Consider the following 14,686-nt stretch of genomic DNA (forward strand, 5'->3'; position numbering starts at 1 on the left):
TTAATCAATCAGGTCTTTTACATTTATATATTTTGAAAAATCATGCAAAATAGCATGAATAAATTAAACCTATATCACTTTTTTTTGAAGAAAAAATTATTTTATATCTCTTTCAATATTACACATAAATAATGGATGTAAAAGAATTTGTATCACCAATCTAAAATATGTTCGAATTGCTCCCAGCTCCCGCCACCCCACCTAATGTTAGCTAACAGTCGAATATGAGCCTTTAACAAGAAGACAACATGGGAATAAGTTTGGACACTCATCTTATATGAATGGTCTAGATGTAATTTTTTTTATTTTTTCAAATAATTTTTTAAAAAAAACTAAAAATCATTAATTGAAAATTCTAAATCTAAGCTGTTCAGATTAGTTCTAGATGACCCAGATATGATGAATATCACTCTTGAGCACCAAACGAGGTCCCAAGACACAGGCACAACAATCAAAGTCTTGATATTTGATATATCCACAAGTTCATCAGACCAAAACCAGTGAGGTTTACCAAAACTCCAATCTGCAGTAAGTTGCTGCCCCAGTTGGAAGTACTGGGCACGTCTTTAAAGACGACTTCCCTAAAAGGGAAAAATAATAACAAAATACGAAGAAATGATAGCATTTCAGCAAAAAAGCAATGACTGCCATTTAGAAATGGGCGTGATTATATCAGGAATGTCAGATTTATTTACAATCCTAGCAATACAGAGCTTTCAACAAATTCTCCCTGATATCTAGGCCGTGGAGACCTTATTCCTTGCCAAAGTGTGGTAAAAATGTCAAATCATTTATAATCGCATTTTGCCAAGAAAATAAAACTCGGAGCAAAAAATCGTGGATCACCTCATTATATTTTGCCTACCAATCTGTCAAAATTGAAGGACAAAGAAGCCCTTGAACTGCTGCAGGAATTCAATTACCACCCCAGCGCCGCTTCCGAAGTGGCCTCAGGTGCTTCGTTTCATCTGTACCAACTACCAAGTTATCATCAGGCTTCATACTCTTCTCTTCTTTTTTCAATGCAATAGGCTCCTTAAAGCGCTCTCTACGTTTCTCCATCTTAGCTAATGTCGCAAGAAGCCTTTGGTTATCAAAACCACCTATATTGCTGTCCAGCTCAGAATTATTTTCATTGGGAGGCATCCTCTTCTTCTCGCAGCCAGTCAGTGCTTCGCCCTCAGAAAGATCCCTTTTGTTCATAGAAGGCACCACGCATGGCTCTTCTGTCACCATCTGACCTTCCTCCGCTTCTAAACTTTTATGCTCCTTATCTGGAATGCTATGAAGCCTTTTCCTACCACTATGGCTACTCTCAAATTCTGGAGCTTTCTCGTTATGGGATTTATATAAACCCATAGAAGTTGTCCGCTTCTTGGAAATGCCCTGACCCAAGTTTTCAATCCTCCCACTGCACATCAAACTTCTAGTTCGGGAACTCCTTCCATGAAACTGCAGAATCAGTGATGAGCACGCCACAAATTTAACTTATTATACTTGGGATATCAAACAAACACAAGAATAATTTCAACACATCTAACAGATTAAGGCCACTGATGCTATACATGTGCATTATGTATTGCATAACAAGCGAAACAACGGCTAGAATGCATGGTGGATGTAATTTACAGAGTTGGATTCTCAAAAGTAAACACAAAAACTCAAAAGAATGCTCATAAGAAGAAACTAATCATCAAAGTCACAACATAATAAAACATCAGAAAAATATGCTGAAACCACATACTAAAATTGAAAGATCTGCCACACTGTCCAATCCACGAGCATAAGCTCGACATAAAACAAGATATAATAACCTACAAAACCATCTCTCTCCACATTCATTGATAAACAGAGATGAATAAATGCACCACAAAACAATTTCTTCCTTTGTTCAGTCTACAGAAAGACCAATTCCATTATGAAAAATTGCACAATTCAATAGGCTGTCAAATTTTACACAAATCATCTGATCATGTAAAGCAGGATTCATTTAATACGGATCAATGAGATCAATGTCTTTCCAAACAAATCCACAGGAAGAATCAACCTGCGGGCCCACTATTACATTTGAAGAGCTAAAACTAAAACCAAATAAAATAGTCAGACTGCAAAAGCTGGCAACTAGGGACTAGCAACGGGTCAGTGTACATATAGTTCATGGAGCTATAATAGTAGATGCCATCCTTTATCCACAACGCCTTTAGAAAATGTTAAGGCTCCAAAATTGGTACAAATCTGTAACTACAAGTTTCATTAGCAACATACTTCTATTTGAACACTAATGCAGACTTTTAAAGGCACGGTACCATTATGAAACTCTTTAGTAGGTTGGCCTAAAAGATGAAACTAGCAAGTAGAACATGCACTACTACAATTATGTGGTCGTATACTATTCAAGCTGGAAAGAAGATAGTATCACCCATTTTTCTTTCTTGCCTCCAAAGATAAAGGTAAGATGAACATAAAGTATCAAAGCATGTCAAACAAACTCTACAGAGAAAAATATATATAAAACTCGGTAAGATTGCATGATATGAAACCAGCATTATTTTTACTCTGGATAAACTCAAGAGATGACAAGAGCTTTCTCAGGGGCATATTGAATGTCTATTTGTAAACGATTAAGGCCATTAGGCATAATAGTCAAAGTACAACTGCCACCTTCGACTCTTCATCTTCTCTTTCAAATGCAATATATCATTGCAAATGAAAATTGTTATTGTTGTTTCTTGCTCATGCCCCCTCTTTTTTCTTTTTTTCCTGGTAAATATTGCTTTGTACAGGGTTCTTTATTTCTTAGGACTTCTTTTCTTACCTGGTTGGATGGGATAAAGTTAACAAAAAGAATTAAATTAAATAGCCCAACAGATGTGGAGTAGCTCATATGTACAAGTATGGCAGTACAGGTTCTTAACCATAGGTTCCCCAAGGTTACCTTTCCATCCCCTTTAACAAAGTCAATTGTATTCCAGCACTTTGCTTGCCCACGCTTATCACTACAGGTAATCTTATAGCCTCTTTTTACATAATTGTCACTATCTCTCCTTGGCATATGTAAGTAATCATGCTGGAATTGTATATCATCAATTTCCATCTCATCATGCAGAGATTCATATCTTGCACGAGTCCCTTTATGCCAAGATGTTTCCTCATAGGACAATGCTTCCTCATCAGCATGAAATGTATCATGATGCCTTAAAATAACATCATCCTCAATCCAGTCCAGGACTTCGGATGGGGAACTGTATCTTCTACTCCCCAACTCACATCCTTTTGAAGGATAGATCATAAAATCTCCATCGTTTGAAGCATCAATATTTTTACGATACCAGTCACTGCCTCTGCCATCCCTAGCGGGTCTATGTCTCTCATGACCCCTAATAGATTCACTTACTCCTGTTTGATACACATAGTTCTTCTGAGAGTCTGGATAAAATTGTCTACAATAGGGCAAATTTGAAGTCTGATGACAAGCGTATTCCTGACATTTATCCTCAATTCTCCCAGACCATAAGCTGTTTAATTCTAATGAAGGCCTGAAATGATGTCTTGCCTTTCTGACAGATCTTTTCCGTTCTATAAACTGATGTTCATATTTACTATCTAATAATTCCACTTCTCTCTCAATAGAAGTGGTATAGCTTTTGTCTATGAAGTCAAGCCCGCACTCATCAAACCAATTATCTTTATCACTGTTTCTGTCCCTCAAATAGGGCTTCTCATGCTTTCTTCTCCTCTGAATATTCCTCTCCCTGGCAGGTGAAGAGCAACGTCTTGACATAAATTTCCTGGATTCCCTATAAGACAGAGGACTCAATTCACCAGCAGAGTATCCTCCATCAGCATGATACCAACCTTGTTCGCAGTCATCATGATCCTTCTTCACAGTTCTATGTTCAAAAAGACAATCCCTCTCATCCCAGTCCCTTCTGAAATCTCGGTTTGTATGCTCTCTAAAGCTGTCATGATCTTCCCCATACCAAGATCTAGCGTGAACAGCGTGAGCCATATCATCAACTACCTTTTCATCATCATAGTGGTAGGATTGTTCTGTTTCCCCACAACATGAAACATCTCTTCTCTTATGACCGCCATAATCTTGCAGTTGTACGTTCTTCCTTCTATAATTAAGAAATTCGGTATCAAGGAGAGACAGCTCCCTAGCATCAGACACAGGCTTGGAGAAGGCGTCATATTTCTTACTGAATTTATGCAGTTTAGAATGAGGGTCATGGCTATGGTTTAGAGGCCTCCATTCTCGTCGAATTGGACCACTTTTTCTAGAATAATAATCCATATTTTCTGGTTTTCTGTTGAAATTGCTGTTCTTTAGGATCTTACGATCCGATGATGCAGACTCTTTCAAGTCTGTAGCAGATTTTTCCAACTGCCTTCTTTGGTTGTGCCTTATCTCATTGTCAGCATGTACACTGTTTTCAGATCCACTGTCAGAATAGGAAGTCAAGCTAAGGTCGTGGTCACCAAATGATAGTTGTGATTCAATCAAGCATTGATCAGTGGTGCAAGCTTCCTCTGCTTTTAACTCATCTTCTGATGCTTCTGCAGAATCTTCTGAACGTTTCTCCATCTGATCCTGATGTTCCTTTTTACCAACACCAGAAACTGGATCTTTTCTGTAAAATTCAGGGTCCTATTAGCAAAATTATTTAACAACTACTTAGCTCCAAAAGAGAACATTTAATTAAGAATTTAAATAATAAATTCTGTTTCCAGTAAAGGAGAAAAGCTATGATCGCATACAACCAAAGATTATCCACATAATGTGAATTACTATACGTTTAGGATGAAAATTAAATGTGCCAGCGTTGGATATTATTCCTTTCCATTAATTGGGAAAAATCTTAGCAAGGAACAGAAAAACTTGAGGAGCTATAACGGGAAACATTTCTAGTCAGTGCCCAGAAAACTTAACTGATATATACTAGAATAACGATATAAATATGGAATTTTGTTTAGAAACTTCTTTTTTTGGTTTTCTATAGGAATACTCATAGGTGACCAGCCATCTATATTATAAATAACAGCAAAAAAATAAATAAATGTTCCACACTCTTGTCAGCTTAGTGGCGAGGCTGTATATTTGCAATTCAAAGGATCTTGGTTGAAACATGCCTGGGCACTCCTTCACAATATTTGTTGATGATTACATGGGGGCTTTAAATGTAAGCCACATCGTCCATCAACAAAACCAGTGGACTTAGCCGGTTCATCAGTCTATTAGAAAACCGGCCAGTCCTATATAATGGTCAAAACTATGTTTCGAAATGCCAATTCTCAAAGAGCATAAGCTAAGAACAACAAAAGAACAAGCAAGGAAGGGGGAAAGACTACCAAAAAAAATTATAAATATTTTTTTCAAAATTACAGCCTTATATTTTCAAACTCTGTTTCAAAAGATGCTGCCTGATTCTCAAATTCCACATACTTAGCTGTACGTTGAACATCAAAAATGCATATGGCAAACTAAAACAGATGTAATTCCTAGAATACTCGAGAACATATATTAAATAAAAAGGAATTACTAGAATTCAGTATCTGACAAACCGCAGACCTTTCCTCAGTGGAAGAGTCTTCTGAATTTTTAACATCTTCCAATAGCTCTTGAGAGACCTCATTGTCATGTTTGCTGAGAGAACTGGGGATATTTACATTATTGCCTGCACCAAATTCCCCCACTTCACATAACTCTTGCACATTGCTATTGCCAGAACCAGAATAACCATCAGAGGATTCGAGCACCTTGATCTGCTCAAAACCCACCCAAGTTAATCCAAAGATAAATGGCAGCTAAAGAACAAGAATTTTGGGAAACTTGAGGGTAAACACCTGTATCACCACATCAGAATCCCTAAAGCGTGGACGTCTTATATCCATGGATGGTTGGCGCTCAAACATGCTCTCCTCAACCTGAATTGCTCTGCCTTTTGGCTGAATTACCAAAAGTCAGTCAGTAAAAGAGCCCAAACATGTATTTGAATGCAACAGTTGAGAAGGTAGCTTAAATCAACGTATAAAACATCAAAGTTGGATGTAATTAATAACATGTCATCATACCAGCTCACATACCATAGAAAGAGAAGGTAAACTCCCAGATACAGATTGTTCAGTTTGCTCTCTTGTGGCATCCTGAAATATTTTGGCAGGTAAGGATAGGTCAAGTGAACTTTAGCACAACACAACCTGTAAATCTATTAACCATTTTTCTACATGTCATCACACACCAGATTAATTTTTGAAGACCCATTAACAGCACTACCAGTTTGCGTGGATGCTTCCCAAAGTTGCTCCTGCATACAATTTAAGTGCATGATTCTTTTAAATAAGCTTTGCAAGAACCTTCAAACGAAACAAAATGCCACTATTTTATCCATGAAAGCATTAAAGTTTGATAAATGAAGGTCTGCACTCCAGTCTGCTAAAAACAACATGCATCAAATTATTGTTAGAACTTGAGATTCCTAACTCACAATTTACTCACCAGTGATGCACAGTAGTTCTTCCAAGAGTTCTCATCAAAACCAAAATTGAAATAATCTGTTATGTCAACTCCAAGGGTTCTCCATGGCTTCTCCTCTAATGTATCAATGTTTACATCAAATATACTCCTGTTATGGGGAAAAATAGAATGGAGGAAGTTAAGATATTTGAATGCCAAATTGAACATAGCATAAAAATTTTATTATTACTGTAAAACTAAGAATCATGTCGTGTAATTATAGGCTACAAATAGAACCAATATTTATATACTCACCAGTGCCAAGGAAGATACGATTGGTATCCACATTGAACCACCATTGGATTTGCCGCAGCACATACATGTGCAATGCGAGAGGAGCTTGATAACTGTTTCTGGATAGATGAATTACCATTGCGCCCACCTTTAGTATAGGGAGAAGGATAGGAAACCAGCCCCATAGACTTGTTGACTTTCATATTGTTCACTAGCGCTGAACCTCTCCTTACATACTACAGAAATGAAAATAGAAATAAGGAACAAAACTTGAACGCCTTTAAACATTAATCTCCTGTGTCAGTTGCAAAACTAATGCCACATGGCCCAATATGATGGAAGATGAAGCAAAAATATATTGTAGACCTTTAATTGCGAAAACAGAAAAAGGTCAAAGGGGAAAATATCATCGCTCCCCACTTGGAATAATTCAGAGACATACGACCTCAAAAGTAGGCAGTTATTTTGTTTTTAGTATCATTCTGTCAAATTATGAGTTTCTCATAATGGATAAAAAAAAATTTGGCTCTAACTAGTTGAAGCGCTGATGTGAAGTGTGTCCTTGGTTTAGGCAATAGTCAGTCACCATAATCTTTTGAATTACATCTTCTTCGAGTATCATGCTTGTTATCTAAATCCAGTCAAGTAGACGCTGTTTACAGGGAGAAAATTTTATATATAATTCATGAAACCTGACTTGTTCTACATTTGTACTAACTGGAAACAAATTAAACTAGATATTTCATAATTACAAACAGTCCATAAAGAGCTACTACCTTATGGTGAAAAAACTGTGATTTGTATCCTCCTTTCAGCCCACTTCTAGTATGAACTTCCAGTCCATTGGAACTTACCAGTTCAGCTCCATCAGCCAGTTGATCTCCGCACTTCCCATTCCTAACCAAATTGCTACCCTCAGTGAGGCCTACAGCTTCATCACTGTCATCCTCATCATAACCAACCCCTCTCACAACTCCCTCGTTCCAAACAGCCCCCACTGGGAAACGCGGGCAATCCTCATCGTTCAACAATATATTCAAATCATCCTCACTGTCACTTCCAATATAATCATCATTCGCCTCCTTATCATCATTGGACTCCGAAACCTGACCGCCAGAATGTGTTGATTCGCCACATTCAGCATCAACTTTCATTGCGTCCGAGACAAAATCCTCCCTAAGCTTAGCATCTTGACTCCTCGTGTCATCACTACCATCATCTTCTTCGGGTTCTATGTACAACCGAGCAAAATCGGGCACGTCATCAGCAGCTGAAGTCCCGTGAACTTCAACGTCAGCGTAAAGTTCTCCAAAATCATCGTCAAAGTCTTCCATTTCTATCAACAAAACTCAGAGACAAAGGAAAGGTAATCGTTGGGGCTTAGGAAGATTAGGATCTTCCATTAGTGATGATAAGGTTGACGAGGGATATCCGGTTGAAGAGCCTTACAGTCCCTTCCAGGCTGAGGGCAGGGAGCAGTGAAGTATGCTCACTCGCACTAAATATCTTTGAACCAAAACCCCCTGGGGACCTTAAACCCTAGCTGATGGGATGACGAGGCAAAAAGCTAATTTTGTCATTTTTCAATCTGAGAGTAAAGAGAGCTCATCGTCCGTTCTTTTAATTTTATTTTTATTATGAGGTAAATTATATATATATGAATAATATTAATTTTTTAAGTTTGAAAAATTTATGAAATTTAAAGAAAGTGTGAACATGTGTTTCAATAAATTATATTTTCAATAAAATCAATATTATTTTTACAATATTTTGATCATATATGAACTTAAATATATTTGTGTATATTTTACAAAAAAAGTTTATATAATTAAAGTATAAATTAACAAAAATAAAAATAATTCATTTTTTTTGATAAATTTATATAAAGTTCTTTTTCTTTTTCTTTTTCTTTTTTTAACTAGCAATTTGCATAAGGTTCGTAAACAAGCACAAAATGTCAGGCAACGTAAATCCCAAGTAATTTTAATTTCAAGATTGTTGTGTCACGCAGACATATTTATTATACAAGCTTTTAAATTCTTACCATGGACTGGACTTTTGGCTTTTTTGTTTGAATGAAAATGTCAATATAGTTATACTGTTTTAAACTTAAGCTTTAGTTTCAAAAGTTAATTTTTTAATGAAAAGATGTATTGATTTATAAACCTTTAACTATCAGTTCAATCAGATTTTAGAATGTCTCGTTCATTTTTAATTTATAATACAATGAAGTATTCAAATCATAATCTCGTAACGCATGTAAAAGCATAGCAATAATTCTTTTGAAATGTTAACTGAAAATTCATCCTCTATTGCTTTATCCAGACTGGGAAAGTCAGAAATCATTTGAATCCCCAAGAACACGTTTACATTGGGAAGCTGGTTCAGAACAGGAATAGATTTGAGTCAGAATATATACATGCTAATGAAAATGAGGGGAAAAAAATTAAACGCATTCATAAAAGCCTAAACCCACGCCCAAAAGGCACCATCTTGATGGAAAATATTGCCCTGCATAGGCCTGAGTTTTTCATGGTGAGTCTGTTGTTTCCTCTAACTCAAGGTTAAAAAAAGGTCAACGAGCAGGGACCAAGAAGCTCCGTTTTTGGCCAATAAAAGCTCCTAATATCACTTCATTCTACAAAAATGACACTAGTGGTTCCTAATCCTTATATTATCTTCCTTTCTGCTCAAAAATTTGCGAAAAAACTGTACTGGAATCATCAATCTCATCTGCTGTTGCACTTGTACTCCCTTCTCCAGGGTTCAAAATACCATTAGCATTATGAATAGCATAAGCGTTATTTGCCTTCTCTACTGCTGCATGCTCCCCTCCACCTGGATTCTCCTGCAATTGAAGTGCAAATTCAAGGTTCCACAATACATCACCCATTGAAGGCCTTTCAGGCCCCTGATCAATTATACATTTCAGAGCAGTCTCCACAAATTTCTTCAAACACACAGGGCTGATTTCATCTCTAAGTTTTGGATCAATGATGCTCTCCAAATTCCCCTCCCTTTGACACATTAAAGCCCAATCCGCCAGGCTTGCTTGTTCTCTAGGCAAGTTAGGATCTAGCGCAGGCCTCGCACAAATCACTTCGAAAAGAACAACCCCAAAAGAGTAAACATCGGATTTTTCTGTGAGTTGCTGCCTCTTGAAGTACTCAGGGTCTAAGTATCCAAAGCTACCTTTCACAATTGTCGACACATGGGTTTGGTGCAGATCAGGACCTGTTTTGGACAGCCCAAAGTCGGATACTTTTGCTACCCATTTATCATCTAACAGTATATTTGTGGTTTTAACATCCCTGTGAATGATGATGAACTGGGCACCAGTGTGAAGGTAGTGAAGCCCTCTTGCAGCTCCTATGCAGATTTTGAGCCTTTGCTTCCATGGTAAAGCTGGCTTATTGCTTCTGTATAGGTGTTCTCTTAATGTTCCATTGGCCATGTAATCGTAAACTATGATCATCTCACCATTTTCTTCACAAAACCCAATCAGAGAGACTAAATGTTTGTGCCTTAGCTTTGAAAGCAATTCAACTTCAGTCTGAAACTCCAAGAGTCCTTGCTCAGAAGTTGGGTTTGATCTCTTTATAGCAACATTGGTCCCTCCATCTATGACACCTTTATAGACTTTCCCAAACCCACCAACACCAATAACCTGTGATTTGTTGAAGTTCTTTGTAGCATGCCTGATCTCTTGCAATGAAAAGTGTCTACATAACCCTTGTCTCAATGATGAAAGAGTACTGCTACAACCCGAGAAAGTTGATTTGCTAGCTGTTGTTTGCGAATGCCCATATAGAGGCAACCAACTCCTGGTAACAGAATCATTCCCATCATCTTGTCTTCTCTTCCTATAGGCAACAAAACACATAGCAACAGCAAAAGCAGCCCCAACAGCTCCTCCAGCAACCCCTCCTATGATTGGAGCGTGATTTATTTTTGAAGAGCTAAATTCCTTCCTAGCTTCATCTTTAAGAAGCATATCTGATGGTGTAGGATTGCGCCCAGCTAAATTTCTATCATCTGAACTAACCTTAAAAATCTCCAATCCATTAAGAATAGCATCATAGTATTCTGGTTGCTTTGAAACAGAAGGGCGTAAAGTGACCCATAATGTTTCATCACCACGCCCATCAGCGATGGAAATTGCGTAGTCTTTATAAGCAGGAACCCCTCTGGAACCTGTCCATGCTAAGACATCGGCAGTTTCTTGGGCTGTTTGATTATTAACATAAATATCAAACACCCTTTGGTTAATCTTGTCTAATTCCAACTCACAGAAATGAAGCCTCACAACGTAGGTAAAAATTGGATCAACCAGAAACACCCAAGTGAGATTGTGGTTCTGGTTGGCACTAGCATTAGGATCCATGGTTCTTGCAAAGCTGTAGACATCTACAGGGGCAATGGAGCGAGGCATATCAGAAGGGTATTGAATCGTCACATTCTCATCAGCGCCAGAAGTGACCCCACTTCTTACTCCAAGTAGATAGGGGCTATCGTTGTACCATGTCCTGCTCAAATGACCAGAGTCCTTGTTGGGTTCTATGAATTGTCCTCCAACATTCAAACGAAACATAGTCTGCAACGACCTGCTCCCAACATCAATAAAACGGTCAGTGGAGACCAACTTGGCAGGCTTGAACATCTCAGGCATAGAGACTATCTCAATCCCATTAACAAAAGCATATGATCCATGGTGCCTCAAAGAAGGTGAGAAGGTAATGCTGAGTTCTCCGGATTGAATTGGTAGAAGAGAGTATTCTTTGATGAAATAGGCTTGTGTTGAAGCTTGTGCTGTAATGAAGGAACTGAAATTGTGGAGGAGAATAAGATCATTTGCATGAACTGCAAAATAAGCATCGGAGGGATCAAGGCCGCTATATTCTGAAGGGTAAAAATGGAGTCGAAGCCAGTGGCGAGTTTCAGAAGAGACGGGAAATTTGTATGTGGTTGGGGAAGTGAAGATTCTCGCGGACATGTAAGGAATTTGGGAAGGAAGAGAAGGGTCTTGGTATTGTGCTGTTGAGTTTATCGTGTTAGTGGAAGAGGTTAAGAATCTATAATCCGATCGCCACCGTCGTCCGTGACTATCTACGCCCACATTAGAGGGAAGACCACAAGAAATGACAAAAGAATCTAAGCCTGATGAAGCTTTTGAACCAGAAATTACGATAAAAAATACGATCATAAGAGAAAACAAGGCATGGCTATGAGATTTCATGGCTTAACAAGACATCTGTAAGAAGAATTTGAGACGAAACAATAACAACTGCATTTGAGAGCGATGGAAATGCATGATAGGCATAAATTAATGGCGATTACAATGTGAAGGAACGTTAAGGGGGGAAACGCGGAAATTCAGAATAACTTCTGAGGAATTTGCCCAGCCCCAGCCCCCAAGAGAATTTAGAAAGATCATGAAATTAAAGGTGAAACTTTTTTTTTTTTAATGAATTTGTTTTCTTTTATTTCTGGCGGGTGTAGGAGAAGAAGCCAAAGTGGCGTTAAATAGAGAGGAGAGGTTATTCTTAATTCTAAGAACGGTTAGAGTGGAGAAAAAGATAATACACTTGAATAATACTACCTCCGGTCCTAATTATAAGACCCAGTTGATTTATTTGAGGAGATTAAGAAAGTAAGTTAAGTTAGTTATTTATAATAAATAAGTATTGTCATTCCTAAAATATTTTTACTAATTAAATATATTGGCTAGAACTATCATTATTAGAAGGATTATCTTGAAAAAAAATACTCCTCCGGTCCTAATTATAAGACCCAATTGACTTATTTGAGGAGATTAAGGAAGTAAGTTAAGTTGGTTATTTATAATAAATAAGTGTTGTTATTCCTAAAATATCCTTGCTAATTAAGTATATTGGCTAAAACTATCATTATTAAAAAGATTATCTTGGGAAAAAATGCATAAATATAAAAGAGAAAATGGATTGGGTCTTATAATTAGGACCAAATAAAAAGTCAAATTGGGTCTTATAATAAGGACCGGAGGAGTACATAAATATGGGAGACAAAATGGATTGGGGTCTTATAATTAGGACCAAACAAAAAGTCAAATAGGATCTTATAATAAGGACCGGAGGTAGTATTATGCATGCCCCTCCGGGGGCATTTCTTCAGTTTGAACTTTGAATTGATATATGGGAAAATAGGTTTGTTAATCCTTATAGTTTCATTGGATTTTGAATTAGGTCCCTCTAGTTTTATTTCTTTTTATTGAACCCTTATACTTTGTTCCGTTAAAGCCATAGGTCCTTCCGTTAATAAATTATCAAAACACTGTTTGGTTTCTCTCCCCCGGTCAAAAGCAGGTGGCTCTCTATCATCAGCCACGACCAGTTCGATGATGACGCCGAGAAGGAGAGCTCTTTCTTCAACTGGTTCTGCTTCTCTATCAATATTGGCGTGTCGCTTCTATGTGTTTTGGATGTTGATGCTAATCGATGAAGGTTATGTGCAATCCTGCACATTTGCACACGACTCTGACTTGACTATAAGAAAGCCCAGTGGCTCCCATTAGACTCTTCTATCTAATTGTAATTTATTATTTAATATCTTGTTTTGTTACTACCTTAGCACACTATTTTATGTAGGCCTTTTTCCTTAACGATGCCGGAGGAGTTTGGTAGTTTCTTTCAAACTTTTGTTTTGAGACCCTTGCATTATTCCATGAAAGAGCATTGATTTTTTAGTTTCAAATGCTCATGACCTTCGGCAATATTAATTTATGATTTTAGATTGATCAACGCCAAAAAAGTAATAATAGTTATTAGAGTTTTAGGGATGAGGCTGTTTGGAGTGGCTAGAGGCTAAAGCATGATGACCATCTAGTTCGCAACACCCAGAGGCCTCGCCATTTGCCTCATTCCTCAGAGACCCTGCCTTCACGAGTTGGAACCTACTAGCAAGAACCCACATGTGCCAGCCCTATCTCCTCCTCTCTTAGCAGAAGGCTCACCGCTGTAGAAGTAGCATAGAAGCGGCATGCCGATATTGATGGAGAAGAACCAGCTAAAGAAGCAGCTCTTCTTCTCCTTCTTGGTGTCATCATCAAACTAGTCATGGCTGATAAGAGAGAGAGCCACCGGCTTTTAATGGGGGAGAGAGAGCGACTAACGGTGTTTTGAGAATTTATTAACAGAAGGACCTATGGCTTTAACGGAACAAAGTATAAGGGTTCAATAAAAAAAAATAAAACTTGAGGGACCTAATTCAAAATCCAATAAAACTATAAGGACCGATAAATATATTTTCCCTTGATATATTAACTCGCTTGAGACATTCCATTATTGATCCCTTTTTAATGGTTTTCTTATTATCTTGATTACACCATCAAGGTGATTTTTGATTTATTGCTTGAAATTTAATAAGTGAAATTGTTGTTTTTTCTTTGTTAAAAAAAAAAAACTGTCCACGTAAACACGACCATCAAAGTAGAGAAAGTAATTTACACTAGCTAATTTAAGGTGAGCTAACTTAGGTTGGTTATTCAACCCGCTTTTATTTATTCAGTTGAATTTTAGGACCTGAATCCTTAACCCACCTGATTAAATAAAAAGTTTGAAAAATTAATACACGCATCTTATTATTATTACAATGTCTTAAAAAAGGGAAGAAAATTATACCATTCTTAAGTGTTTAATCTCAACAATAATATTTAACCCTGCCCTTTACATTTTGTATCAGTATATCACCATTCAACCACGCGCTATTTATATTGTATTAAATGGGGAAGAAATCATATTTGATTAATCCAAAATCACACCTCCTCATCCTTTCTCACGAACTTTTTCCATGAAACAATAATGTGTTGAATACGGTAAAATTATTAATTGAGCTTAACCAGCGATGCGTCCGTGCGATACACTACGTGGTGCAGCTAAATTCGTCGCACGCAAAATTTTA

At 37.4% G+C, this 14,686-nt stretch overlaps 2 protein-coding genes across 5 annotated transcripts; both read right to left on the reverse strand.

Moving 5' to 3' along the window:
• Positions 1-624: 624 nt before the first annotated feature.
• On the reverse strand, positions 625-8,222 carry LOC114711498 (FIP1[III]-like protein). 4 transcript variants are annotated; one of them, XM_028895912.1, is made up of 9 exons: positions 7,606-8,222; positions 6,773-6,987; positions 6,500-6,626; positions 6,243-6,308; positions 6,076-6,147; positions 5,848-5,949; positions 5,573-5,766; positions 2,936-4,634; positions 625-1,452 (listed from the first exon to the last, which is right to left on the reverse strand). In XM_028895912.1, exons 1-9 carry the CDS (start codon positions 8,083-8,085, stop codon positions 916-918), a joined length of 3,492 nt encoding a protein of 1,163 aa, XP_028751745.1. In that variant the 5' UTR covers positions 8,086-8,222; the 3' UTR covers positions 625-915. The 4 variants fall into 4 exon arrangements, with proteins under 4 accessions (XP_028751745.1, XP_028751744.1, XP_028751743.1 ...); XM_028895911.1 differs by having other exon boundaries at positions 6,088-6,147; positions 7,528-8,222; XM_028895910.1 differs by having other exon boundaries at positions 7,528-8,222.
• Positions 8,223-9,425: 1,203 nt separating this feature from the next.
• LOC114711490 (receptor-like protein kinase ANXUR1) lies at positions 9,426-13,844 on the reverse strand. Its single transcript, XM_028895900.1, has 3 exons — positions 13,698-13,844; positions 13,095-13,195; positions 9,426-11,907 (listed from the first exon to the last, which is right to left on the reverse strand). The coding sequence occupies exons 1-3, from the start codon at positions 13,842-13,844 to the stop codon at positions 9,426-9,428; spliced, it is 2,730 nt and encodes a 909-aa protein (XP_028751733.1).
• Between the last annotated feature and the right edge of the window lie 842 nt (positions 13,845-14,686).

This window comes from Neltuma alba, unplaced genomic scaffold, assembly GCF_004799145.2.
Source record: "Neltuma alba isolate B1F8T4 unplaced genomic scaffold, ASM479914v2 tig00011291_pilon, whole genome shotgun sequence".
NCBI classification, from domain to species: domain Eukaryota; kingdom Viridiplantae; phylum Streptophyta; class Magnoliopsida; order Fabales; family Fabaceae; genus Neltuma; species Neltuma alba.